The 27,833-nt window shown below is 47.8% G+C and overlaps 1 protein-coding gene across 2 annotated transcripts in view; it reads right to left on the bottom strand.

The window, feature by feature from the left end:
• The window catches only part of acvr2ab (activin A receptor type 2Ab), a 32,257-nt gene extending 4,837 nt beyond the window's left edge, over positions 1 to 27,420 (bottom strand). The window contains exons 1-11 of one of the 2 annotated variants that reach the window (XM_035524837.1): positions 26,667 to 27,420; positions 25,712 to 26,074; positions 8,660 to 8,867; positions 8,014 to 8,123; positions 6,153 to 6,307; positions 5,082 to 5,105; positions 3,322 to 3,465; positions 3,063 to 3,206; positions 2,334 to 2,479; positions 2,006 to 2,120; positions 1,727 to 1,865 (exon numbers count right to left, since the gene is read on the bottom strand). In XM_035524837.1, coding sequence (XP_035380730.1) covers positions 1,727 to 1,865; positions 2,006 to 2,120; positions 2,334 to 2,479; positions 3,063 to 3,206; positions 3,322 to 3,465; positions 5,082 to 5,105; positions 6,153 to 6,307; positions 8,014 to 8,123; positions 8,660 to 8,867; positions 25,712 to 25,766 — 1,240 coding nt within the window. In that variant the 5' untranslated portion in view covers positions 25,767 to 26,074; positions 26,667 to 27,420. Of the gene's footprint in view, positions 1 to 1,726; positions 1,866 to 2,005; positions 2,121 to 2,333; positions 2,480 to 3,062; positions 3,207 to 3,321; positions 3,466 to 5,081; positions 5,106 to 6,152; positions 6,308 to 8,013; positions 8,124 to 8,659; positions 8,868 to 25,711 lie in introns of both variants that reach the window. The other variant, XM_035524840.1, reaches the window with a different exon arrangement.
• Between the last annotated feature and the right edge of the window lie 413 nt (positions 27,421 to 27,833).

The following is a 27,833-nucleotide window of genomic DNA, read 5'->3' as shown; positions in this document are numbered from 1 at the left end:
CATGGTGTGCGTGCGTGCGCGTGGTGTGCTTGCGCGTGGTGTGTGTGCGTGGTGTGTGTGCGTGCTGTGTGTGTGTGCGCGTGGTGCGTGGTGTATGTGCGTGCGCGTGGTGTATGTGCGTGCGCGTGGTGCGTGTGCGTGGTGCGTGTGCATGTGCGTGGTGCGTGTGCATGGTGTATGTGCATGTGCGTGTGTGTGGTGTATGTGCATGTGCGTGTGCGCGGTGTGCGTGCGTGTGCGCGTGGTGTGTGTGGTGTGTGTGTGTGTGCGTGCGCGTGGTGTGTGTGCGTGCACGTGGTGTGTGTGCGTGGTGTGTGTGCGTGTGCGTGGTGCGTGTGCATGTGCGTGCGCGTGGTGCGTGCGCGTGGTGTGTGTGCATGCGCGTGTGTGTGCATGCGCGTGTGCGTGGTGTGTGTGCATGCGCGTGTGCGTGGTGTGTGTGCATGCGCGTGTGCGTGGTGTGTGTGCATGCGCGTGTGCGTGGTGTGTGTGCATGCGCGTGTGCGTGGTGTGTGTGCATGCGCGTGTGCGTGGTGTGTGTGCATGCGCGTGTGCGTGGTGTGTGCGCGTGTGCGTGTGCGTGGTGTGTGCGCGTGTGCGTGGTGTGTGCGCGTGTGCGTGGTGTGTGCGCGTGTGCGTGGTGTGTGCGCGTGTGCGTGGTGTGTGCGCATGTGCGTGGTGTGTGCGCATGTGCGTGGTGTGTGCGCATGTGCGTGGTGTGTGCGCATGTGCGTGGTGTGTGCGCATGTGCGTGGTGTGTGCGCATGTGCGTGGTGTGTGCACATGTGCGTGGTGTGTGCATGTGCGTGTGCGTGTGCGTGGTGTATGTGCATGTGCGTGTGCGTGGTGTATGTGCGTGGTGTATGTGCATGTGCGTGGTGTATGTGCGTGGTGTATGTGCATGTGCGTGTGCGTGGTGCGTGTGCGTGGTGCATGTGCGTGGTGCGTGTGCATGTGCGTGTGCGTGGTGCATGTGCGTGTGCGTGTGTGCATGTGCGTGGTGTGTGTGCATGTGCGTGGTGTGTGTGCATGTGCGTGGTGTGTGTGCGTGGTGTATGTGCATGTGCGTGGTGTGTGTGCGTGGTGTATGTGCATGTGCGTGGTGTATGTGCGTGGTGTATGTGCATGTGCGTGTGCGAGGTGTATGTGCGTGTGCGAGGTGTATGTGCGTGTGCGAGGTGCATGTGCGTGTGCGAGGTGCGTGTGCGTGGTGCATGTGCGTGGTGCATGTGCGTGGTGCGTGTGCATGTGCGTGTGCGTGGTGCATGTGCGTGTGCGTGGTGCATGTGCATGTGCGTGGTGCATGTGCATGTGCGTGGTGCATGTGCATGTGCGTGGTGCATGTGCGTGGTGTATGTGCATGTGCGTGTGCGTGGTGCATGTGCATGTGCGTGTGCGTGGTGCATGTGCGTGTGCGTGGTGCATGTGCGTGTGCGTGGTGCATGTGCGTGTGCGTGGTGCATGTGCGTGTGCGTGGTGCATGTGCATGTGCGTGTGCGTGGTGCATGTGCGTGGTGCATGTGCGTGGTGCATGTGCGTGGTGCATGTGCGTGGTGTATGTGCATGTGCGTGTGCGTGGTGTATGTGCATGTGTACACAGGATAGTTCAAATTTATTTATATAGCGCTTTTTACAACAGAAGTTGTCACAACGCAGCTTGTGTCCAAGTCCAATATGTAGAGCGTGTGTGTATACACAGAATATGTAGACTGTGCGTGTGTGTTACCATCAGCAGCTGTGCAGCGGGATGCCAGTTCCCACAGTACAAGTCCTACAGCATACATGTCGATCCTCAGGAAAGCGTCCCGCTGGAAGTTAATGGCCCCTTCCAACACCTCAGGAGCCATGTAGCGTCGCGTGCCCACCTTAGACACACACACGCGTTAATAAACACCACAAACACCATGCAGCACTGTAGACAGGCACACAGTAAGCCACAGTGACGGGACAGTAACGCAGATTCCAGCTCCACATGGCCGAGCGCATGCGCGTGTCCAGAGCTCACCTGTCCGTGTGTGTCACCTGCGGATTTTCCTGCCTCAAATTTGAGTGCGAGGCCAAAATCGGCGATGCAGGCAGTGAGATTGCTCTTCAGTAGTATGTTCTTACTCTTAATGTCCCTGAGGGGGAGAGAAAGAAGAAAAAAAAAAAAAAAAAAAAAAAAAAGGGGGGGGGGGGGGAACGGAAAGAGAAATACATAAAAAAAATAAAGCATAAAAACAAAACACACACACGCGCGAACACATCAGGAACAAACAGCCAATGAGGAATGGCATTTAAAATAAGAATGAATAAGGTCAGCTTGGTTGAGAGGGAAGACAATAAAAGAGCACCTGTGTGCGATGGCCGGTTTGTGGCCGTCCTTCAGGCCTGGGATGTCCTCGTGAAGGTACGCCAAACCACGCGCAAATGTCTGCGCTATATGACACAGCTCATTCCACGACACCACATTAGCCTTCAGGTAATCCGTCAACGAGCCCTGTACAGAAGAACTCCCACATATGAGAGAGAGAGAGAGAGAGAGAGAGAGAGAGGGGGGGGGGGGGGGGGGGGGGGGAGAGAGAGGTGTGAGATACTATGACCACCAGGGGTCAGATGTGAGCCTAAAAATATTAATAGGGGAACATGAGCTACAGCTCAACAGTGTTTGAACAGAATGACCTACAAATGTCATGAGTGAGTTTGCATTTTTTCTCTTGATGGTAAGGTTTCATGGTCTGTGTTTGGTGTGCATCCATGACATGTATTTTTATGCTGAGCTACAGTTCCTGTATTTCCAGTATGTGCATATATGTGGTGTATGTTGTGTATGTGTGTGTACCTTCTTGTTGTAACTGGAGATGAGCCACAGCTCTATGTCCATGCTGTGTGTGTGTGTGTACCTTCTCGTTGTAGGTGGAGATGAGCCACAGCTCTATGTCCATGCTGTGTGTGTGTGTGTGTGTGTGTGTGTGTGTGTGTGTACCTTCTCGTGTTAGGTGGAGATGAGCCACAGCTCTATGTCCATGCTGTGTGTGTGTGTGTGTGTGTGTGTGTGTGTGTGTGTGTGTGTGTGTGTGTACCTTCTCGTGGTAGGTGGAGATGAGCCACAGCTCTATGTCCATGCCGTTTCCTCTCTTCTCTGCCCCAATGAAGCTGAGGATGTTTTCATGCTTCATCCCACTCAGACTGTAAATCTCATATTCATTCTGCCAAGACAGCTTATTCTGGGAAGAGAGAGAGAGAGACACACACACACACACACACAGTAAAAACCCAAGATCAACCCAACAGAAATGTGTGTGGACACACACACACACACACATACACACACACACTTACCTGGATGGGGAAGATTTTCACAGCTACATATTCATTGAGTAGCTGTGCCTTCCACACGCAGCCAAAGCGCCCCCTAGCTTTGATCTCCAGTAGCTGCAGTGGCTTCTGACCCAGCAGCGGAGAGGGTGGAGTCGGCCCAGGGTCCTGCACAGAAGTCGGCGGCCAATCAGCACACACTGCGCAAGCCTCATACGCAACAATTCACTTAACCAGTCACTGTGATACTAGACTGAAACCAACCAGCTGGCACGAACTAAACAACTCCACAGTATCGGGTGCTGCGCCTTAACTGGCAAATTAATGGCTCTTCCAACCAATCTATGAGCACGGATCAAATCGCACCGTACTCCTGACCAACAAAAGCACAGCCCGGAGCACTTTTGGCATTCGGCGCCTGACGAGACAAAAGCATGCAAATGGGTGCCCCCTGCAGGCAGCATGGGAACCGCAGGCGTTGGGTACGTCCAGATGTAGCAGACTACCGCTTTAAACCTCGGGGGAAAAGGGCATACTGTAAGGCAGCTTTCCCTGTCCAGTCACTGGGACCCGCTAGGAGACTGCGCTCCCGCCGTGTGGCAGCTGGCCCTGGCGTGATGAGCTCCTCGCCCACGCGCTGCAGGTGTGTCGGGCGTTGGGGCAGGGAGAGAATGGAGCATTTGGGCAGGGAGTTGAGAAACACTGCTCAAGCTAACGGCGGCATAGCCGTGCTGCGGCGTGCCGGCCTGGCCACATCGACTGCTTGCAATAGTCACCGTTGGGAGGAGCGACACACTCACACCGAGCTGTGATTGGTCAGTCTGCCGTCATCTCGGCTCCTCTGAGACACTCTTTGGGGGCGGGGAGGGGAGGAGGGGCGTGTAGGTTGGTGGCGACACTGATCGCTTCGGTGCTGACCCTTCCTCTGGTCTCAATTACTAAAAAGCTGCTGGACACTGTGAGTGGAACTGCACACGCCATAAACCCAGAGTGGACCCCTTGGACCCCCGCTCCCAACCCCAAACGAAGCCGCCCAGACCCCCACAGATAAACGACTCCAAGCCCTTCAGAATCCACAACTCGTGCAGCTGTCACACAGGAGAATAAATGCACAGAAGGAAATTAAGGTCTCAAGGACCCAGCGCTTGTACAAGCGTGTGAAGGTCTCCGCGATGCCCAGCACACAGTGGACTGGGAAGGCCGCGTTTAACAGAGCAGTGGCGGAGAAAGACGCAGCCTTCCTTAACACACCTCTCACAGTGCCTGTGCAGCCACCAAACACTGAGGTGTTTCTAGGTGTTAACTAGAAAACTGAATCTTATCTTTCCATTACACTTCTCCTGCACACGAAAAGGAGTTCTCAGGCATGCAAGGACACACACACACACACACACACACCCGGATTTTGTCCAACTAGCCATTAATAAGATGTGTGTATCTGAGAGAGATACACTTTACTGGTTATTCCTGCTGAATCTATATTGTCTGTATAGCACAGACCAGAAAGGCAGCATGTCACCATCACATAGGAAAAACACAAACACAAAGTCAGGGAGGGAGACAGACAGACACAAGCAGAAGAGGTTCTGGCATGTGGCATTGATCCATGCAAACTGACATGAACCAGGCCTGTAATAAAAAATCCAAACAAAAACGATGAGAGAAAATCAGATTGGTGTCACAGGAATATAATGAACAGCGTTGCTCGTGACCAAACTTCTACTGAAAACAGATCAGCCAAAAGGAATTAGAGAGACTTCATGAATTAATGAAACTCATCTTACCTCTATCATTATTTGAAAGGCGTGCTAGCGAAAAGAGAAGAAAAGGCAGAAGGGATTATTGCTCCCTGTGTGGTGAAACAGAGGCAGATGAAGAGGAGTGAAGCTGTCAGAAGAAGCCTGTGATGAGCAAACATACGCAAGGAGGGACAAGGAGGAAGGTGTGGAAAAACAGAGGGAGAGATGGGGACAGCAAGCGAGCGAGCGAGAGCGCAGCTGAGAGCTAAACTAATGTGCTACAAGTAAACTGGGGACAAAGTACAGACCTGCTTATATGACCAAGATCTGTAGCTTCCAACCAATCAGATGCAGCATGGAGCAAATCTGCAATATTGATTTAACTCCACCCCCCCCCCCCCAACAAGTTTCCCCATCTCTTTCTCGCGCACACACCTTTTTATAACCTGTAGTCAAATGTTGCATTATTTATCTGTATGCTCTGCCCCTTGCATGACTAAGTGGTGTGTGTGTGTGTGTGTGTGTGTGTATACACATGTGGGGAATAGTGGGGACAGGAAAAGCGGAGTCAGTAAAAGTAAACAATGATCTTGCAATAAGCTCTCCTCACAAAAGCACCACAGGCCACGGCGAGATCAGCAGTGTGTTCGCTCTCTCTCTCACACACACACACACACACACACACACACACACACACACACACACACACACACACACACACACAAACACACAGAGCTAACCGCAAATCCACCGCAAAAGGTTTCAGCGTGTGTAGTTCAAACTTTTTAGCATCATCACTGAGCAGTGTTCCCTTATCTTGCATTTTCATTCTGGGGACAGCATTTCGCAGTGTATTTCTTAGAGTTATGCCCACTACCCCCCCCCCCCCATTTTCCTACTGTATTTCCACATATATTTATTTATTCACATTGCCATTGATCACCATTAATCACAGCAATATCGCTCCTCATTACACACTACTGCAGAACTAGAACAGTAACAGTAAACATAAAAGCTATATCTTTCTTAAAGATGTTAAGAAAGCCTTTTTCGGACCTACAGCATGTGCAAGACTCTTAATGGAGGTGTGTGGGTGGGTCCAGAGGGCGTGGCTACCTGTGTGGGCACGAGCACGGGCGGGTAAGCCAGCTTGTGGTGGCGGTACATCCAGAAGGAGAAGAGCAGGATGACAGCGATGCCCATGATGGGCACCAAAGAGTAGAGCAGGGTGTTGAGCAGCTCCGACTTTGGTGTGAATGGGTTCGATGTGGCTGCGTGCGCGCACACACACACACACACACACACACACACACACACACACACACACACACACACACACACACACACACACACACACACACACACACACACACACACACACACACACACAGAGAGAGAGAGGCGGGGCTTTAATTATTAAAAGTACATCTAAATTGTGCTCTCATTGGCCAATGAGCTAAAGCATGGCACACGGAGGCAGCTTACCTTTAGCTCAACCTACTGAAGTGTTCAGGTGCTAGGGCAAGTCTGCATTCAGAATTAGGGTGCCTGGGCAAGTGTGCAGTGAGGTTTGTTCCTAATGCCATTTCAAGGACTGATTCCTTGCCACTAACACTTTTGCTCAATATTAGTTTGGACCTTTTTGTTCCGTCTTTATAAAAGCCATTGTGCAAAAATAGGTACCGTAAAAAGTGCAATAAAACGGAAGCGAGGTGTCCAGGAGGGTCCAGCATCCTGCTCATTTTAATGATGACTGTTTCCCTAAAGGAAGCTGTATTGCCTCTATAGTTATTTGTATGGCAAAGCTGATGAGTTAGGCTCATGGTTCTGAAAGTACTGGATTCTTTCAGCACGTGTGTTATAAATAGAAACACTAATTAAAATCTTTTAGAAATGAGAAGGGGCTCCTGTGAGTGAGTGTTGGGACCCAGTGAGTGAGTGTTGGGACTAGATGGGTGCTCTGTACAGTACACTGTAGGCGAGTGAGTGAGAGAGTGAGGGACAGACAGAGAGAGTGATGGATTTAGTGAGTGTTGGGACCTGAGTGTTGGGATTGAGTGCCTGAGGGAGGCAGTGAGTGTGGGGACAGGGCCTGTGTTCTGTATGGAGGCGAGTGAGTGTTGGGGGAGAACATGCGAGGGGATTCACTCCACCATGTGCTGGGGCCTAGTGCATGCTCTGTGAGGTAGTCAAACAGGGTGAGTGTGTGAGCCAATGCTAGGGCAGGGTGGGCATGTTCGGAATGGCAGCATTCCCACATCTTTTCACTGGATAAACACAAGGTCAGGGAGCAGGATTAGCCCAGCAAATCCACACTTTACACTTCCCAACACGCCACCAAAAATCTCTTGCACGCCAAGCGTGACATACTACACACCACCTGCCCCGCCGCACACGGATCACACCAAAGACCTTAATCTCTCGTCTGGAAATGCGTGTAGCGTGTCCAGCTAGCACACTCGTGACAGAACGGTACCTCCTGGTTAACACTTGGGTGAGTCAACAATATTTCAAGCTCTGAACCTACATGCGCAAGAATATGGAAATTGCAAAGTGTGTAAAGTACTCTAGCACCATGTCAGCTTGTCACCTACTTAACACACAGAAAGCTTGCTAGTGAAAAGTAGTCTAGCCACCTCCGAACTAACGTCTTAAAGACAACGTGATGAAAACAGGACACATGTCCTGAAATCCAAAGGAGCCAGGACCAGTTCAGGAACAAATTATGAAAGAAGTGTGTGCTCTTGTGGTATGTACCCCACTTAGGAGACAAAGGAGAAGGAGAATGAGAAGAAGAAGAAGAAGAACAACAACAACAGATAAAGCAGTTGTAGTCCCATCAAAGCCAAAAGAGCAGTAGGCTGGTGAATCAGTGTGTGTGGAGAGTTACACAGAGGTACAGAGAGTTATTATTAGAGCACTAAAACCTCAGAGCTGCAGCCTGAGGAGTGTATGTGTGAGTGTGTGTGGGACTCACTCTGAACAGCGTGGGTATCCGGGCTATAGTAAATCTTCTCATTACACATGTTCCCCTCACAGCAGCAGAAGAAAACATCAGGACTGTCCTTCCTCTCCATACACTCACTGCTGCAGGGCCGGAAGAACAGAAGGGGGGTGGGGGGGTGGATTAAGTGTGTGTGTTTCCCAGTGGTCACCGATGCTAGTATTCTGTCAATTACAGGCACTCAAGTGCAAAACCCCAAAGAGAGTACTACTCATCAAAACACACACACACACACACACACACACACACACACACACACACACCCTTTTCCGTCTGAATCAAGCTCTTTCAGCACTCTCCCCCTGGCTTTCCAGGCCACAAACAGCTATCCAAATAATTCAGAACAAAATCATTACAACTGACAGTCGTGTAGTCATCTGGGTGAAGAAGGATACGGCCACAAACAGTGAGAAGACCCACCCCAAATCCGGAGCACTTCATGCCCTTACTTTATAGAACATGCTTTTCTCAAGGGATAATGAGTCTTCACAGGTGGAACTTGGCCAAGTCTTGGTGTCGGAGATGTCCTGGGCTATCTATAGTCAAGAGCTGGGAAGACCCAGGCAATCGTAAGAGCTCACACACACACACACACACACACACACACACACACACACACCTGTCGTAACAATTGACGTCGTCAAGCCAGCAGCCCTGCTTGACGATCTCGATGGTTCCCGAGTTGTTCTTCCAGGTGGAAAAGCAGTGCCGTCGCTTGTCCTTCTCCCCGGAACACGTCTCAATCCCGCTCCGATTCGACCGGTCCTTCTCCCAGTTCGAGTTGTAATACACACAGTCCCGGGTTTCGGAACGGCCCAGGATCGCTCCTGGATGGGGGGGGGGGGAAGAGATCAGGGAGAACTTCAGTTGTCACCACAACATGATAATTTCATTTCACAGCGATTTCATATTTGGCCATAAATGTAAATGTTTTGACTTGACACACACACAGTATAACACAATTCCTCTTAGTAACACAGAAATACATTTTTAGTTTACAATAAACTAACAAAATCAGGCTGCTGATAAACAGGTATTCAATTTAAAACTACAGGAAGAACAATATTCTTTATTAGCTCCATGACAACATGACATGCCACTTGTAATAATAACAACAACAACTTCTCAGTATTGAAAGAGCTCCATTCTGACAAAAACTCCTGTATGTTTAAAATGGTAGATTGCCATTACGTCAATAGGCTACAGTAGATTAAATTTTAAAGCCGTCCAATGCTATTAAACACAAGTACGACACAATCTGAGGATTATCCACCTTTGTTTTTGTAGAGATCGAATGGGTTGTAAAGTAGGAAAGTATAGTATGTTATTTACGGAAAGAGTGACGCAGGGAAATCACTTGAATCATAGGTTTTTGATGGAAGATGGTAGACCTTTCTTTAATGTGCATAACATTATTTAATTGCATTAATCTGGCATTATTGGTAACAGCAATATTTGATTTTTATTGAGTTTTTAATCAGTTAAAAAGGCAAAGGTAGCAAATGTATTACTAGCCCTTTGCTACAGTGGAAGGAGGTGGCAGCAATTACTTAATTAATCAAATTAATTAAACAATTGATTAATTAATGAATTGATGTCTTATAAAATAATAAAGCACATTCTCAGAAAATACAATGTAAAATCAAAGACTAGTTAAAAATGAACATTGAAAGTTCTGGCACTCCAAGGGGGTGGCCATGGGGCAATATTACCATGCATCACGATTTTTTTTTAAATTAAAATAATTTAATTTCTGTATTGCTTCACACCATTATGCACAGCACAAAGCATTCTGCACTCATTTGGACATAGAGAGCCATAGATATCAGAGAGCACAGAAAAGGCTCAGCGTTTAGGTTCCTTACGCTATACTGTATATCCACCCAAACTTCCTGCAGCAGCAGACTGACTGCCTGTGCGCACGCACACACAGCCTAGTTTTAGTTTAAAGAGGTCATTTGCCATTATTCTCCCGTGCACTCGCCCACGTTGAGGTAACAATATCATTACTCAAAAACCTGTCTCACACACACACACACACACCACGCTCGTGCACATGAATCTCAGAGTCACGCCTTACCCTTTACAGCCTTTACACAGGGGAATCTGTTCAATTCATTTGCCTGAACAAATATCAGAGCAGCCCAAACCAGGGCTGTACAAACGTAGACACAGCAGTGGGAAGCTTCCTTACCGCCATACAGACAGAACAGAGTTAGTCCGTGGACGTGCACACTACACCTAAACCATTTATATGTATAAAAAAAAGAAGAGAAAGGGGGGGGGGGGGGGGTTGTGAACTCTTTAAATAATCTGGATTTTGGCATAAATGGTTGATAACCTGGGAAATTATATTTCTATAGCTCAGACAATGATCTTGCTCAACAGCACAACACTCACCCATTACCCATCACATAAATGAAGCAGCCTGACCTTGTCCATTTGGTACTGCAACAACATAATAACTAATAACTGCAAATATACATGTGAGGGGGCTGGTGAACAAATGCAGGCCACGAGGAACCGGGCAATTCGAATGCAGACACGCCGGTGCGTGCTGGCAGCTTTATCATTAACTAGGTAGATGTTATTGGGAAGTGTGTGAGCAGTTAGCTGACACACTCCGGTTTTACTTTTAGCCAATTGCTCATTTAGGATCTTCATTTCCAAAGTGCATTTAAAATATAAAAATGAACTTCACCACAACTGAACATTTTAAATCCCACTTTAAATTCCAATGTAAATCTCTCTGTTCAAACCAACCAAAGCCTAACAAGCCTTCTCAAGCAAAGCCAAGCAAGCCTTCTCAATACAGTAAGAACTTTATTTTGTTAACAAACAATTCATAAAACATGATTTGTAAAAATAATTTTAAAAAAGCACAAAGGAAAGGTGTAAAAAAAAAAAAAACAACAACAAAAAAAAACTGTGGGAGATGTGTTTTCGAAATGGATCCATTTTGTTGTAAATACATTTCATAGTAAAATATATTTTTTTCCCAACTGCAAGTGTTATGGTACAGCCTTTATTTTTTGGTTTTTGACATTTTGAGCAAGACCAAATTCAAGTTATAATAGGTCTTAAACAAGATTTGAGAATACAGCTCAATTACGAATTTTTGAGCTTCCTCTCCCAAGAACAATGACATGTCCAAACTTCTACCCCTCCCCAAACACTGGCACAGAGAGTGCCTCGACCCTGCCACCCCAGTGAGCCCTCAAAACAACAGTCACTGCTCTTAAGCCCAAGCAACAAACCCAACACCATCTCGCTGAAATCCTCACAAGCCCACACCACCCGAGGTAGCATTCGTGATGGTCACCCTCCAACAGGATGGACGATATCGCGTTCTGTTCATGATTCTATCTAATGCAGTTGCATTGTTTGAACACCAGAGGTCACACTTCACCTATGGTAAAGCTGTTACAATAGCAAGATTTTGATACAGTAGCATGTTATGAACCAAGGTTTTTGGATTTTCTTTGCATTTTCTTTTAATTTTAAGGGAATAAAATAAAATCTTGTTTAATATTTGCACTGTATTTTGCATTGTTTATGCTTCAGAAATAAAGGAATGCTTTCACTTGGTTATTTAACATATGGCAAAACTGCAATTTGTTTACAGTACATTTGGTTTACATTTAGTTTCTTTTAACTGCATGTAACTATAAATCTTAAAAATATGCATTTCTTAACATTGTTTCTACACAATGTCCCCTCCAAATTTAGGTTCAAAAATTGTCAGAAAATCGAATCATAAATCCAGTATCGTGAATCAAACGAACCGAATTGTGAGCAGAGCGCATTGTTACACCCGTACAACTCATCATTCATAAGGACTTTGGAGGGCTATAGCTGGCCCTTGAGCTTCAATGCTGACCTTGGTCATCCAGTGTAACTGACCATGCAGCTTTATGAATCACCTTCAAGACACAGAGAGAGATAAGATGGTCAAGACAGAACCGGTGGTGGAACCACAGCACTGACCAGCTGGGGTGAACCAGACTGCTGCCCAACTGTTCTGTACACATCCTATCTTGGTTCAGTACCTTTAAACACGCATAATACCATCAACAGCACTATCAACTTTCCGGAAATTAGAGTAAACAAACCAGCAGTCGTAAATCACCTTTGTTTAATTGATTAAAAATACTCAAGTAAATTCTATGAGGCTTATTGAGAGAGAGGAGGCCATTTAGAGAGACAGAAATGTCTCGCACAACTGATGCCACCAGATAAAGGCACTATAAAGCTTTTTTATGGAGTTAAACTGAGCATTAGCCAGCATGTGACCCGCTTCCTCCTCTCTGGAAAAGGCTTTGGCTTTGCTGCTGAGGGCTAGGATTTGGAACGACTCTGTGCCGTCTGGAGGTGGATGTGTTCTCCCGCCATGCCGCACTGCCCCTCTCCCCAAGTGTATGGTGATTAGTAGCCAACTAACGCATTAAAATGTGAAGGGAGGTCAACCTTCTCCTGCTAAAACTAACAGCAGCTACAAAACAATCACCTTGCTCAGCTCTTATTAGGATGAGTCAGATCTAAACACCACTCGGTCTCAGGAGGAACTAGCCAAAAGGCACAACAAGAAGGGCCTTGTTATGGCTGTACCAACACCAGTACTGACTGGTTTTCAGGTAAGACTCTCCAGTCAGGCACAATGGCCATAAGGCAGAGCAGTTTTTGGGGTCCTGCAATAGCAAAGACCCATTCGCTTTCACACCAACATGCTTGTTGTTAAGTCAGCTAACCAATGTTTCCAATGTGGGAAAACAGATTTTATGAGTCAAACAAGACCCACTGCGCCCTCGCTCAAACCCAGCTGTGAAGTGATAATGGAGATGTCTGTGCAGATATCTTCACTGGGCTGTTTCTTGATTAAAGATGTATTCATTACTGCCAGAGGCATGACACTGCAGGGATTATCTCTGGTTCATGGACTTGCCATTATCTCAATTACAGCAGGGTATGTGCTGAAATGCCTGTTAGCCTGACAGAAAAAGCAGTGAATTTAGGTTTGACAGTCACTCAGCCCACTGCTCCACTAGAAGTCCTCAATTCTCTCATCTTACAGGAACTTTAGTAGGGCAGAAAAATTCAAATAATGCAAAGAATACAGTATCTCAAGCTTAAATGTCTAGCCAGGAAGCCTTTTTAACTGGTGTAGGTGTTCACAGTCTGTCGGCTTGTGTGTTCTAGTGTATTAAATGTTATTTTAAAAAAAACACACCAAGAGATTTCGCATAAGCTGCTTTAGAACTGAAGTAACACAGCAGTAATAAATAGTACAGCAATAACCATAATGTCCATCAGTTCCATTTGTAAGATCAAAATGCTCGTTGGAACCCAAAAACCTTTCCTAGTACATCATTAAAGTAATAACTGAACTCACCAAAGCTGATGTGGATAATGATAAATGAAGTTAATAAATGGTAGTTGACGAGATGAGACGCCAACCGGCATCATTGACCGCCCCCCCCCCCCCCCCACCCCCACCGACTCCTCAGCAGCGTTTGGTTGGGCCTTGTACAGCCATTTGTTTGTGAGCAGGGCTTCAGTAATTGCCTTTCACTGCAGCAAAAGCCAGGGTCTAAACAAGATCCGCTCATGGGCTCTGGTTCGTGCCCCACCCCGCCCCCATCGAGCACCCGCCCTGCCCCGTCGCTGCCTCCACGGGATGGTTTGTGGGGCAGGAAGCAGGATAAAGTGAAAGGGAAGGGCTCTGACAAGCCGCCAGGGTGTCCTGTTCGGTCCGGAGCCATTTTGGTCGCTCGGCCACACCCACCGGAAAAGTCGGCTCATCAGAACCCAGATGGAGTTACGCCCCCCCCCCCCTCCCAAGCACGCTGTCCAGGTGAGGAAGTGACAGGTGGAACCGTTTAGACGTGGCAGCTTTGAAAGGGCAGTGCTAAATATTTCAGCGTGGCTCTGCCTGTAACACAGGAAGCATCACGTTTCTTCAGAGGAGAGTTAGAGTTGCGCCAAAGTCTCTCAACCAGCAAAACGAGCACGTTGAACTAATCCACCACCGTTCTGCACAACCTTTATGCTTGAATATCTTCACTCAAGGCAGCAGAATGACAGCGTATCAGGAACTACTGGTGCTGGATGTTAATTAATGGTAAAAAGGAGTGATGGTTACAAGAATACAGTTTGACCAAACATCACAGAAACTAAAAATTAGCTGGGCCATGGACCGTCATGTCACCAAGGTTGTTCTAATTTCACCCACACAAGGCCTTCCGGCTTGCACTTGGTGTTAATGATGTTAGCCTTTAGCATCCGTTATTCATTTACTGCCTTTTCTGACAAAATCGCAAGCGTGTTAAATCCTGGGTGGGACTCCAAAGGAACTGAAGCGCCACCCTTGCAGTCAGCAGCACAGCCACACCCACAGCTCCAGCGCGCCCTGCGGGCGGTGGGCTCTGAGGCACTGTGGACAAGCACAAGTTGCATTTGTCTGCAGAGGTTCATCTGTGCACTTTGGGAGGCCTCGTGGTGAGCATCTGGGGACTCCGGAGTACGCAGGTGTCCACGCTGGGAAGGTGTGAGCAGACACGCTCCTCTCTATGCCGTGTTGCATGTGAGCGGATCCAGCACTGACCACCGCTGTGTAGTCTCAATGCTCACCTGACCAGCACAGGTGAGCGACGCCATAACCTTCACTCGAACGGACTGAGGCAGAAACGCAACGCGGCTCTAACATCTAATGAATTGAGAGCTGCAGAGGAAGTGAACATATCAGCACTGCAGTCAGCGGGATATCCAGTTGTTCGGAGAACATTTGGCATAGTTATGATGGCAACTTTTTTCAAAAATGGAACGACACCAAACATTGCCACTCAGTTTTATCTCTGCTACAAATAAACGACTTTGCGTAGTCTGAATCGGGGGGGTGGGGGGAAATCACTTTAAAAACATGTTAATCTCATCATTGGTTTTATATGGCTGGTGGGAACTCATCTAAAGAGCCCATGGTAGCTCTACCTGAACCAGAATCCTGTGACTGCTGTGCTGTACCCAGTCACAGCAGATGAACCAGAATCCTGTGACTGCTGTGCTGTACCCAGTCACAGCAGATGAACCAGAATCCTGTGACTGCTGTGCTGTACCCAGTCACAGCAGATGAACCAGAATCCTGTGACTGCTGTGCTGTACCCAGTCACAGCAGATGAACCAGAATCCTGTGACTGCTGTGCTGTACCCAGTCACAGCAGATGAACCAGAATCCTGTGACTGCTGTGTTGTACCCAAACTTGCGACTGCTGTGTTGTTGTGCCCAACCCCAGATGACGAATTGGCAGCATCCGACAATCCAACATATGATTCCACTGACACAGAGCTTCTTTGACGTCATCTAACCAAAGCTGATGCCTCTCAGATTTCGTGTGAGAATAGGGTGCTTTTATCCCAATCGCACCTACACTGAAAATTTTAGTATACTGCTCATTTAGCTGCAAAGCAGTGTCTCGTTAATGCCAGCGAGTCCCAGCAACGCTCATCCTGCAGCTATTTTTGGGTTGAATTTACATTTGCAGCTATGCTTGCCAACTCTTCCAAGCAGCATGTGTGTGAAGTCATATGTACATGGAGGTGCAGAAACAGGAAAGCGGAGATACGAAAACTAGGATTTCTCAAATCAGTTTTAAAAGGGGTCATTTTTGAATGTAGGCCAATTTATGACATTTAATTTTAAAAACATTAAGACGTTTTAATACGTTATAGAGATCCAAGAACACATTTTGCAGAACCCTTAAATATCCATTGTACATCACAATTTATCTGTGAGTTATGATAGGACACAAGGTCATACCCTATAAAACACTTTCAATAACTTGAAGGACACTAAAAATTGGTCCGGTTATACCCTCAAGTCTTATGGATCAGGACATGCCCCTAGCAGTATAAACCTATAACACCTATAGGGATACTGGGATTGGGACGGAACACTTGTCAAGGCGGAAATCCACCAGATTAAGGCAAGTGCTAATCTCACCCTCCTGTGAAATGGGAATGTGGCGAGGGGGGCGGGTATCTCACCAGCTTCATTGAAGCCCAGCATCATTCAGGACATTTTGTCAAATGATTTCTGCCAATTTAGAGCCAAATAAAGCCAGTCTAGGTTTGCCTACTGCATCACTCTCATGTCAAATGAGAGTCTGGAACACCCACAGAGCGAAGACAAACCGTAAACCCACACAGAGTAATAAAGTAGACAGGAGTTCCTAACTCACCTTACACATGACTTAGTCATAGTCAAGAACCCCACTGAAACTGGGTTGGTGGTGCGGCTGTGATTTAAATACAGAGCTGTGTGTGTGTGTGTGTGTGCGCGCGTGTTCTTTCTCTGACACTGCAGAGAGATAGACAGCATGAAAAGCAGGAGAGAGGTGGAGGTTGTATTACACCAACAGCTGGTTGGGGGGTGGTGGTACACGGAGTGTCTGAGCTGTCCAACATATCTGCTGACACACGTGTTTGACCCTGCTCAATAATTCACCAAGCCCCGAAGATTTACACTCGGTTCCACCAGGCTCTCCACATTCCCACATCTTCTATAAACAAACACTGAAAACCTGCGGGGGGGGCGGCACAGACAGACAGAAACAGTGAGGGGGATGTTATGTCCAGAATAAAGAGGCTGAGCTCAGTTTGTTGGGGATGAGATAAATTAGTGTTAGTGTCAAAACTTACCTAAAGCCTTCTAATCTACTTATCAAGCTACTATTCTCAGCTGTCAAGACAAAAAAAAACAACCCCCCACCCCACACAACCATATTACTGTCCTTATTCTGCTAGCTAGTAGAACCAAATATATTTTAATACTATACCACAGACACCCTGTTTGACGGCACAATGTTTTGGAAAATTACACTGTGTATTCACTATACAAAAATGCTTTGTGTCTGAGCAAAACACGAACCCTGGTCTCTTAAGCCTCGCCCATGAGGAATGCTTTATTATTACGTATCCAGAGTATAACTGTTGCGTTTAAGGATGCCAGTTCATGAGGAAATCAGCACCATTGCGTGCATCACCACTGTCTCCTGGATGACCTTTGCAACGCGGTGAGTGGTAAACAGATTACATTTTCTATTTGTGGCAGTCAGACTGGCAGCAGGCCAGGAGGGCATGCGAGACCCTTGTGTTATTGTCGATGTGTGCAGCAGCGACAACATTTGGCACGCTGCCTTTGTGAACTCTTCCGAGGTCCGATAAACCCTAGATCTGATAAGGTCCGATAAACCCCAGATCTGATAAGGGAAGCATGGGTGTCTAGGAGCTGCAAATCAGATGTGGTCCTGCTCACACTTCACTCTCTCATCCAGCGATTACACATGTACTGCCCCCCAACAAAGAAACAAAAAACAACCAAAGACAATTAAATATCTTTATATTTACCTACATTCCTAAAGCTCTGAATTGAATCAGAGTAATTGGTGGTTGCTAGGAAACCCTAAATAGTTGGCAAATGCACATAAACAATGCTGGCCGCCTCCACCAACGTCATGAGGTTCACACAGCCGTGTGTGGCTAGTTAGCACTGCTGCATATCTCACCTCAACCGCACAGGCATACCTGCCAAGCGCATCTCTCGCTAATGAAACAGCTTCCTAAGCCTGAACACTAAGCGCTGACGTCATGTTCTACTCCGGACATTAGTAATTAATGAATTAATAAATTAATTTAATGCTGCCAACGTTTGGTCTGGGAGGGTGTGGAAATTCCTGGGCACGGCTTAAGCACAGCTTCGTACGGTCAACGGTGACTGATCGTTGGCCGACATGGCCGCTGTAGTTTTAGCGCTAATCTTCGTCTGGGAAACTGGCCCTTAGAATCTGTTCCACGCTGTTGTGGTCATTTGTTGGGAACTGGAAGATATCACTCTGGCATTTTACCCGGCCACACTGGGCTTGGCGGCACCTCGACGCCCCCCCCGGCTAGATTACCCGGCCCCGCCTGCGAGGCCGCCGCTTCCATTCTGACCACTGGAGTCCCGCGGCTGCTGGTGGGCCAGCGCTTACTCCGCCCTGGGGCCTTAAAGGGAGGCCCTCTTCAGGAAGACAAAGGCAGTGGAGGGGAGGGGGGGGGAGAGATATTAAAAAAAGATACGGTAACTGAAGTATTGCATATCCTAGTCAGCAATATAATACTGTATATCTTAAGGAAGGCACGTGCTACCTGGAAATAAAATACCATGCATCTTAAGGAAGGAATGTTTTGTTCATAAAATACTAAAAACAATCCCCCTAAGGAAAACGTGTCATGATATTACGGAACACAGCACTCCACATCTTCCTGGAGCACAGGGAGAGGAGACGGCCACGATGCCCCATCATGAGGCGCCAGGGCTTGCGGGAACAGGAGGGGTGTTAGCCTTGGTTCAGGCACATCATGAAATCCAAGTACCCCCTCCGCCTTCTAATACCGTGTGGACAGATGAAGACGCAGCAGTGACAAATTGCCACCTCCAGCAGAGGGTGAGAGTCAGAGATCCAGAGATCCAGAGAGAGAGAGAGAGAGAGAGAGAGAGAGAGAAAGTGGCCCCACTCTTTCCGCAGGGGTAGTAAACAGCAGGACCTGGCCGCGGAATCTGATCCCCTAATCCAGGCTGGAGGGCAGATCAGTCTCCGCCTTGGTGCCAGTGCCCGGCTGCGGGTGCCCAAGGCCCTGCGCTCACACTCCAATACCGCACGCATGACGCTACACGCCGAAATGCATGCCCACGCACCGCAAAACCAACACACGGCCAAACATGGCATGACCCGGGTCGGGAAGAACACGCTCACACTCGGCCCAGGATACTAGGAGCACAGCCTATGCATAAAGAGTGAGCTCTCCGCTGCGCTGCAAACACTCGTCCCTCCACTGTGCTGCTGTTTTGCCCTGCCTGTAGCCCTTAGGCCTGGACAGGCTGCACAGAGCTTCCACTCAATGCCTCTGCCTGTAAGAATGTGGACCGACAACCGGTTTGATTAAACGGTGAGGAATCGGCAAGATTTAAGGACAGGAGAGCGTGGCCTGGTGTAGAAGGTTGTAATTCTTGCATGGCAGGAGACTGAGAGCGCGTTGGTGCACTTTCTTTGCAGTGGGGACATGGCAAGGGACTGAAGTTGAAGGCATGCGTGCTACCCAAACCACACACACACCCCGTGCGACTAAAATTCTTAGGCAGATGTGCCCATCCCTGCTCATCCAGACACAGCGTACAGCAGCTACAGATGAGCCAGACCCTGCTGGCATCATGGGGGCCTTTTGTGTCTTGCTCATTAGAATGTGGCCAGTATGAGCCCACAGTACCCAAATCCCCAGGGGGTCTAGAACCAGAGAGGCAAACCGGATCCAGGTGAGCTCTGGTACATCACTGTGAGGACCTAAGGAGGTCCAAAAAACAAAAAACAAAAAACAAAGAACTATTCACCATGGCATTTTTAAGTAAATGTCCTTTCAGGAGACACTCGATATGTTCATTTTGTGCACTCAAGCAACCGTGTAGTGGTCTGCTACCCAAAAACCAAAAAAATCTTTATGGTACATCAGATGTTACAGAAAGAAAAATCACTGCTTGAACAAAAGAACTGCTTGTCTCCTACAAAAAAATAAAGCTTTAGTTCTCGACAGCACAGACCTCTTCGAGTCAAGGTCTCTTCTCAGGCTTTTCCAAGCGCCCGCCCGGTGCAAGTCATTCAGTATGTACAGGAACGCTAAACTTTTAAAAACAGCATGAAACCGTGACTGCAGACAAAATACCTTCCAGTGAAGGTCCGCTCTCTATACCACACTTTCTAAACAGGCCTACGCATCATGCCGTGTGTTGTGGGTAGGCCTGTCGTGATTACTGCATAACTGCCTGATCACGATGACTTGAACGAACCGCCTTGACATGCTCCGACCACAATTATTTTCCGTAGCTATTTGATCTCAAACACGGATTTATGGGGCTCGTCATTGCTACAGACGTGCTGAAACAAAACTGACTGAAGTCAAACTGCTTCTTTGTGGTATGCATAAAAGATTTAAGGGCCTGGTGCCTGACCCCGGAAGTGCAGCTCTGACAACTCTGGTGACTGAAGTTTGCTTCAGTTTTGCAAGTGACGCAAGAGTACGAACACGCGATTTAATTGTCGCTCAAACTGCAAGCCAAAACGATCCAGTAATTGTCTTTCTGACAAAAAGACATCGGCCTCAGTCATCACCGAGATATTATATTATAATAACCTACGTACATGGTTCCTGACCCTGCATAAGTTGAAAATCCACAGCTTCACACAGCTGCTAACTGCTACGCACGGCCTAGATGAAAGCGTCTTGTCCATTAATTTGCTTAAACTGGGTTTTCGTTCCATTAAACCAAACTTGAAACTTGATTAGGTAATGCTACATTTGTGTTTACAAGCGGTTTTAAATTACGTGCAGCGCGAAAGAAGCCCCACAACAGAACGTGCAGGACGTGTGTTTAGCTTCGGAACGCTAGAACAAACTTTAACCAACAACCCTGTCGTTGAAATGAACAGATGTTTTGGCCAGTGTGTTTATTTTTTATTTAAAGCTATTTTTACACTGTCGTTTATTTTGCAATGAGCATACAAGTTTGATTTATTACATTTTCTCCAGTTCACTGTGCAGTAAAACATGTTCATCATCATAAGGCTTGTGTGAGTATTACAGTATTTATAGGGACACAGGAATACTACAGAAGTGGAATAAAATTATTCCGATGACAACAAATCGTCAGCTGAATTGTCGGGATCGTGGCACGTCTGCTGGTGTCCCGGCTGGCAGGTAAAGGCCTCGAGAACCTTAAAACTAAAGGGAGCGATAAAGAATCACCGTCTAGTTTTAATGAAAGATCAGAGTAAGGCCTCACACACAGTAATGTCACAGTCTCTCACATACATGCACATATACACACCACCAACCTCAATCTAGCAATTCAGAAAAAGCCCTCACTTTTAACAGTCATTCATATGTCCATACACACAAACTGCTGAACACCTGTTATGGTCCTAACCCCTTAAACACACTCACTCAACACTTTCTGCTGTCAAAAAAGGAAATTTTATGTACATACACTGCAACACTAGCCAGTCACTCCTACTACACATACTACACACTCCATTCACTATCTAGTCACTCCTACTACACATACGGTCATAACACTATGCCATAATTCTCAGTGTTATAATGGGGTTGCAACCCACCCCCACCCAACACACAGCCACCCCACCCACACACACTACATTCATGCATAATTGCACCATAACCCTAACCCACGAATCACTCTCCACGTCGACATAGTGGCGTCATTGCCGCCACTCGTTACGGTCACAAAATAACACCAAAGTCATATACAGACACATGCTGGCAAACATCAACTCTCCGCCAGTGCAACAGGCAGTGATGTACCGTGGTGAACAACGAGCAGCGGTGTACCGTGGTGAATCCAATGAGGTGAGTGTCATCTGGACCAGTAGCCCCTGCAGTGAGACGCAATCAAACGCAATCACATGCACTGTTCTGTCATGCCTGCATCCACCAGCTTCCCAGGCAGAACTGCCACAGCAGGAAGAAACGGAGTAGAAGTGTGTGTGTGTGTGTGTGTGTGTGTAAGGATCAGAAGGTAAAGTAGAGGAAGGGAGAGGCGAAGGTTGAAATACTGACAGCAAGTGACAGAAACCTGCGGACTAAATGGAAATTGCGTTCGAGGCCATTCTGCCTCTTTGCTCCCACACTCTGCATTTCTCCGGTTTAATTATGTAAAAATGTTTGTAATTATTTAATCCAATAGTTGTAATTTCCTGTAGCATTCAAAGGCTGCATAATTAATTTTAATTGCCATCAGACAGACCTGCTAACCAAGGTCTATGACATTTCAAATGGCACCAACCCATTTTTAGAAAAAGCACTTCCCATCAGGCCCTGAGAGAGGCCCTGTGCAGGGCATTTCCTCTTCTCTTTGCAAGGCAGAGGCTTGAGGTCATCAGGAGCTGCCCCTCTGGTCTGTGGTGCATGAGGCTTGCATGGACACATGCTCACACTCCACGTGTCTGACTGGCAAGATGACACAGTAAAGGGGTTAGAGAAACCACTCACACCTCGAGCTACATTAGGACTGGCAGTGCCCACGCCCTAACATGTGAGGGTGCGTTTGTGCCACTTCAGACTTATCCAAGCAAATGCACACACACACACACACACACACACACACACACACACACACACACACACACACACACACACACACACACAGTTATTTGCATGTCGGGTTTGGAAAAATCTGAGGAAGCAGATCCTGAGCCCCCTCTCCACGTTGTGTCCTGCAGCTCATTATGGGATGCACTGTGTTCTAGGATGAGTGGCGGACTGTACCTTAAGCACCGAAATGCTGTTTGATTGTGCTGGTTAAGGCCTGTGGTGGGGAGCTAGGGGTGATATTGCACTCGGGCACCACTTCAGCGGAAACACACACACACACACACACACCTCTCTGTTTCACACAAGTGAGCCAGAATGGAGAAAGTCTACACAGGCCTGCCAAATCCTCAGTGGAGAAGAAATCAATACACCTCCTGGAGGGCTGACTGAAGACATGCTTACAGAAGACACGCTTACAGAAGACATGCATGGAGGCATACAGGAGACCCATCGAAGCACCAGCAGCACCTCCACCATGCTGGCAGAGAAGAGGTGGTGTAACGGTGCCCGTATAAAACTGGGCATGTAAACGTGGCGGACTACAGCGCTGGAAACACCAGCTCGCAGGCAAAGGTCAGCGCTTCCCTCAGCACCGCAAGCCCTGCACAGTTTGGCACATTACCTGTTTAAATACACTCAATTTCATCCATCAGCTAATTATCCAGGCAGATTCGCACCGAAGGAGGCACGGAGCTGTTAGAGAAAACGGTCTACGCGACTTCCAGCTGCCGCAAGTTACAACATGCAAGATTCAGCATCACTGGGGTACCTGGACAGCTTGTGTGTCAAATATACAAATTAGGAGGGCAGGAGATCTTGCTTTGTCACCACTCTGTGATCGTTTGGCTGGCTGGAAGGAAATGAGCAGCTTGCCTTTGGAAACCCCCCCGACAGCAGTGCTGATTCCACAGTTAGAACCGCGTTTCTGTCCATTTGCCCGTTAATCGATGGTAAGGAACGAGAAATACCTGTTCTGGGCTGCACTAGCTCTCGAGCACATGCAGGGAGCCTCTGCCTTCTAATTTACTAAAATAGGTAAACAAACAAAAAACCAAAACAAAAACAACCCCTAAATCTTGAACTGTAGTGAAGAAGCGTGGGGACTGCTGTATTTGTTTATGTAATGATCTTCAGCTCCATGCTAGCCCAGCTTTTCTCCCCGTTTTGTGGCCGAGCTCTGCTCCTGTTTGCAGCTCTAATCACTCTAGCGAGGGTTTATGTAAGTGTGTCCTCAAGTGGTCCTGCTCTCACTGCCACACACACAAAAACTGTCAAATAGACTACCACTGGCGCACTCTGCTACTTCCTTTCACACCAACACCCTCGTTTTCACACGCTCTCTCTCTCTCTCTCTCTCTCTCACACACACACACACACACACACACACACACACACACACACACACACACCTGAAATTCTGCTGTTTGTGTCAGTGTGGCTTCTTTCCAAGTGTGGAAAGGCGCCCGGGTCACAGCCATGCCTGGTCATATGAGGATGAGGAGTCTTGTCCTCTTGGCCCATACCCCCAACTCCCCATCTCACCTTCACCCCCACGCCCCCTTACCCTCGCTCCTCCGCTCACCCTCACTGCCCCTCAAGTCTCCCCGGCGTTCCCCCTCTTCCCACTGTCCTTCTTAGCTGCAGATGCTGAGTGAAGACCTGCCTTTTTTGGGGGTTCAAGAGCTGCATGGTACAAACATTTACAGGGACAACTGGTGGGGTGTGGGTGGGGTTGAAGGAGGGGCTTGGGACATGGACCAGTAGCTCCCACTGACCTACCCTGACCCTTCCACACTTAGCTACTCCCCCCAAGGCTTCCAGACTTCAGAGCAACACAGTGGGTGGACTGCTCCCGTTAGCAGAGGCCTACACAGAACGCTAACGGACCCCTGCTCGGTTACCCTGTCTGGTGAATGCTGCACTCTGATATTATCTGACATGCTGGCATATAGTGTTTGGGTAAAGCACTGTTCTTTAGGTTCGGACTATCCTGGGGGCTGAAGGAGAGATCTGTAAGATGCCAAACATCCCATCACCTGTGTACTAGAGCTGTGTGTGTGTGTGTGTGTGTGTGTGTGTGTGTGTGTGTTGGAAACAGGGATTTTTGGAGCTGTTAACCTTGGCATATAGGATTTCTGTGGGTTGGGTTAAAGTGGATGAAACATGCTGCAGAACTTTAGCCTATTTCAGTGCCGACTACATTGCCAAATTCGTGCCATATTTCTCCCTTTTATAAAATGCCCCGTTTCCTCTAGCAACTCCCCGCAGCAGCACTAATTAGCAGGGAAAGAAAGACTGTCGTCATGGAATTACCTCCAATTAGGTTTCCTAATGAAAAAGGCATGCTGTCTCTCTGAACTGATGTCAAATCAGCCCGTCTTGTTGTCTGTACCACACTTGAGTCTACCTGTATTACACTCAGATCAAAGTGTCTGGCAATTTGAGTTTTTGATCTGTGAGGCTTTTCATCTGAAGGGAATCTCTGTAACCGTATCCATACAAGGGGCAAAGAGTTGGAGCAAGCAGGAAAGTGATATGCACACCATTTCTTACACGTATACGTGCACAAGGCCCAAAAGCCCCCGGTGCCTCGTTTCCGGAACGCACGCGCTTCTGCGTGCGCCCTGAAAACGTCTCTCAGGATCCAACCGCTTCTGTCTTTATCTAATCCCACCCTCCATCGGAAGAGTGAAAGCGTAATTAACCTTGTTCTGGGCACCGGCCCAACTCCACGGCGCGCTGACACAACTGCACGCGCGTCACAAGCACAGCGTTACACAATCCGCCCGCCCGCCCGCGCGCGCTACACACCCTGGCAGCACAACGATAAAATAAAGAAGCGAGCTCGAGAGCCGCGCGACACGCTCCGTCAAGGTCAAGCTACCGAAGACCAGCACAGTAGTAAAATAAATAAATAAATAGATAGATAAATCTGTTCAACTTCTTGCCAAGCAGAATTCTTACCCTTCACCAAGGCTCCTGGCTAGCCGTTAATCCGGCATGAGGGTTTCTTTCTTTAAGTTCTTTAAGGGGCAGCATACAGCAGTTGCAAAAGCCTTGAAAGCAAAACCTCCTGTGAAAAGGTTTTAAAAAGACCTTCTCACTCGGTATATGCAGCCCTTACCGTCGTGAGCAACACTGCGCTGTCGCTATTTAAACTGTTGAAGTGCTGCGTCCCAACGCCGCGTACACCGACACGCAATCCAGTTCGTGTAGGTTAAAGCAAAGGGCTCCGCGCGCGCGTCCCAGAGCCGCGGACCCAACAAGCCCGGTTTGCTGCTTGAACGCGCCGCACCGCAAATTTTAACTCTCCCTAAAGCAACAAATGATATACATGTTCGGTGACGGACAAAGCAAAAAACGTGTGACATTAACCATGGCAGATTAGCCATGGGATCACGTGGGTCCGATCCTCGAGGAGAGATGCTGGCGTTCCGTGGCGAGCTGTGCTTTTTATGTAGAAATATTAGCTACCCACCTGAAGAGCATGAGATGAGGAACACGGCGAATGCGAGCTTACTCGCGGACCCCATACTCAGTCGGAAGGTGGATTCCTCCGTTGCAGTAAATCCTTAGCGCTCCGACGGCCGCCGTTCCTCCGTTTCGGTGTTTTTACACAGGTAAAATGTTGCTTGGGATCTCAGTGAGTTCGCTGCAATCAAGACCCTTCAACGGAGCGACGAGAGCATGCTTTTTGGCACGCGGTATCCTCTCCGGGGCAGGATACAGTCCGTGCAGCGAAGGAAAAACATCGCAGCGCGCCTGTACCACGAGCCGTTCCGGTGCAGGGTTTCGGATTTCTCCACGCTGGGCGAAATGTTCGCACTAAAACGACACCGCACTGGACAAGGGGGGGAAAAAGACTTGAAACCCAGGAAAGCCAACACGACGAGTGTCCCTGCCTAACTCACGGGCTCACAACCCCTTCCACAACCGCGCACGAGGCTGCCCGCTAGAGCAAACCACCCGACGTCAGATTGTTTCTATGGAGCGAAATCATTCCACCCAAACCAAAGCGGTCCATTAGCCCTGCTTAAGTCATCCTTAGCTCATCCTTTACGCTGAGTGTTTAGTATTTTACAATAAACTAAAGTTAACCCACTTGCCACGTTACTGTCTGTTCTTGAATTACAACTTTATAAATATGTTCTAGTTATATCACGTTTCAGTGTCGGAACCACGACAGCTAACAACTAAAATATATACATTTATCTAATATATCTATCCCAGATATTGTCTACATGTGTCAATACACATTGGTAGCAGTAATTTAAAATACTTCAGAGACAGCTATATATCACTAACAGTTAACACAAAACATGAATTCCTCACACTCGACGGTCATACGGCCAAATCCACATTACGATCCGAAAGAAAAGGCATTAAGCGACCGAAATGTCCACAACCGTGGCCAAGATTAGCCGACTACCTACCTAACGAGCCGAAAACCTGAATGTCAGACGAGAACCAGCGAGCCTAGTCTCCTCAAAACATCCCGAAATAAATGTTTTGACGGCGAAAAGCGGGGACACGTAGCGCCACCACGCCAGATAGCTCCGAATAAGCGATATTGACTGGGAGAGCTAACCTTAGCTTAGCTAGCTCCGAATAAGCGATATTGACTGGGAGAGCTAACGTTAGCTTAGCTAGCTCCGAATAAGCGATATTGACTGGGAGAGCTAACGTTAGCTTAGCTAGCTCCGAATAAGCGATATTGACTGGGAGAGCTAACGTTATCTTAGCTAGCTCCGAATAAGCGATATTGACTGGGAGAGCTAACGTTAGCTTAGCTAGCTCCGAATACGCGATATTGACTGGGAGAGCTAACGTTAGCTTAGCTAGCTCCGAATAAGCGCTATTGACTGGGAGAGCTAACGTTAGCTTAGCTAGCTCCGAATAAGCGCTATTGGCTGGGAGCGCTAACGTTATCTTAGCCAGCTAGCTCCAAATAAGCGCGATTGACTGGGAGAGCTAACGTTAGCTTAGCTTAGCCAGAGCGGTTGGCTAACGGCTAACAGGCAGAATTAGAGTAGCAGTAAGCCAACAAGGAACATCCCCGTGTTGTCCAGAATGTAAGCTCTTCCGAGGCACACGGACACAAACACCTCGGAAAATTCTTCAGAGCACCGCCGCAGACCGTCCCCAGCGCGCTGAGGCTCCTCATTCCGTGGATACAATGAGGTTCAAGATGGCGTTCGGCACGGAGTGTTTTGTTTTTTTTGTCCCCCCCCCCCAACAGCTCCTCCTCTGTCCTTACGTCCTCCTCTGTCCTCACCTCCACACTGTCCTCACCTCCTCCTCTGTCCTTACACACTGTCTTTACCACCACACTATCCTCACCTCCTCCTCTGTTCTTACCTACACTCTGAATACAAACGGAAAGCGTTTGATTGACACTTAAAAGCACCAAATCGAGTGATAGAAAACTACACGAGTAGTGAATCGGATCTTAAATTTAGTAAACGCGGCAACGCATCCTATATGTTTATAATACAGTCAGTTGTTGTCCAAATCGATTTGGCTATAAAGAAGATAGCACAAGATGAAACTGGTGGTAAATGACCCCCTTAAGTTAAAATAATTTATAATAGCTCTATGTC

This window comes from Electrophorus electricus, chromosome 1 (assembly GCF_013358815.1).
Source record: "Electrophorus electricus isolate fEleEle1 chromosome 1, fEleEle1.pri, whole genome shotgun sequence".
In the NCBI taxonomy this organism is placed as follows: domain Eukaryota; kingdom Metazoa; phylum Chordata; class Actinopteri; order Gymnotiformes; family Gymnotidae; genus Electrophorus; species Electrophorus electricus.
This window is presented reverse-complemented; position numbering and strand designations above follow the sequence as displayed.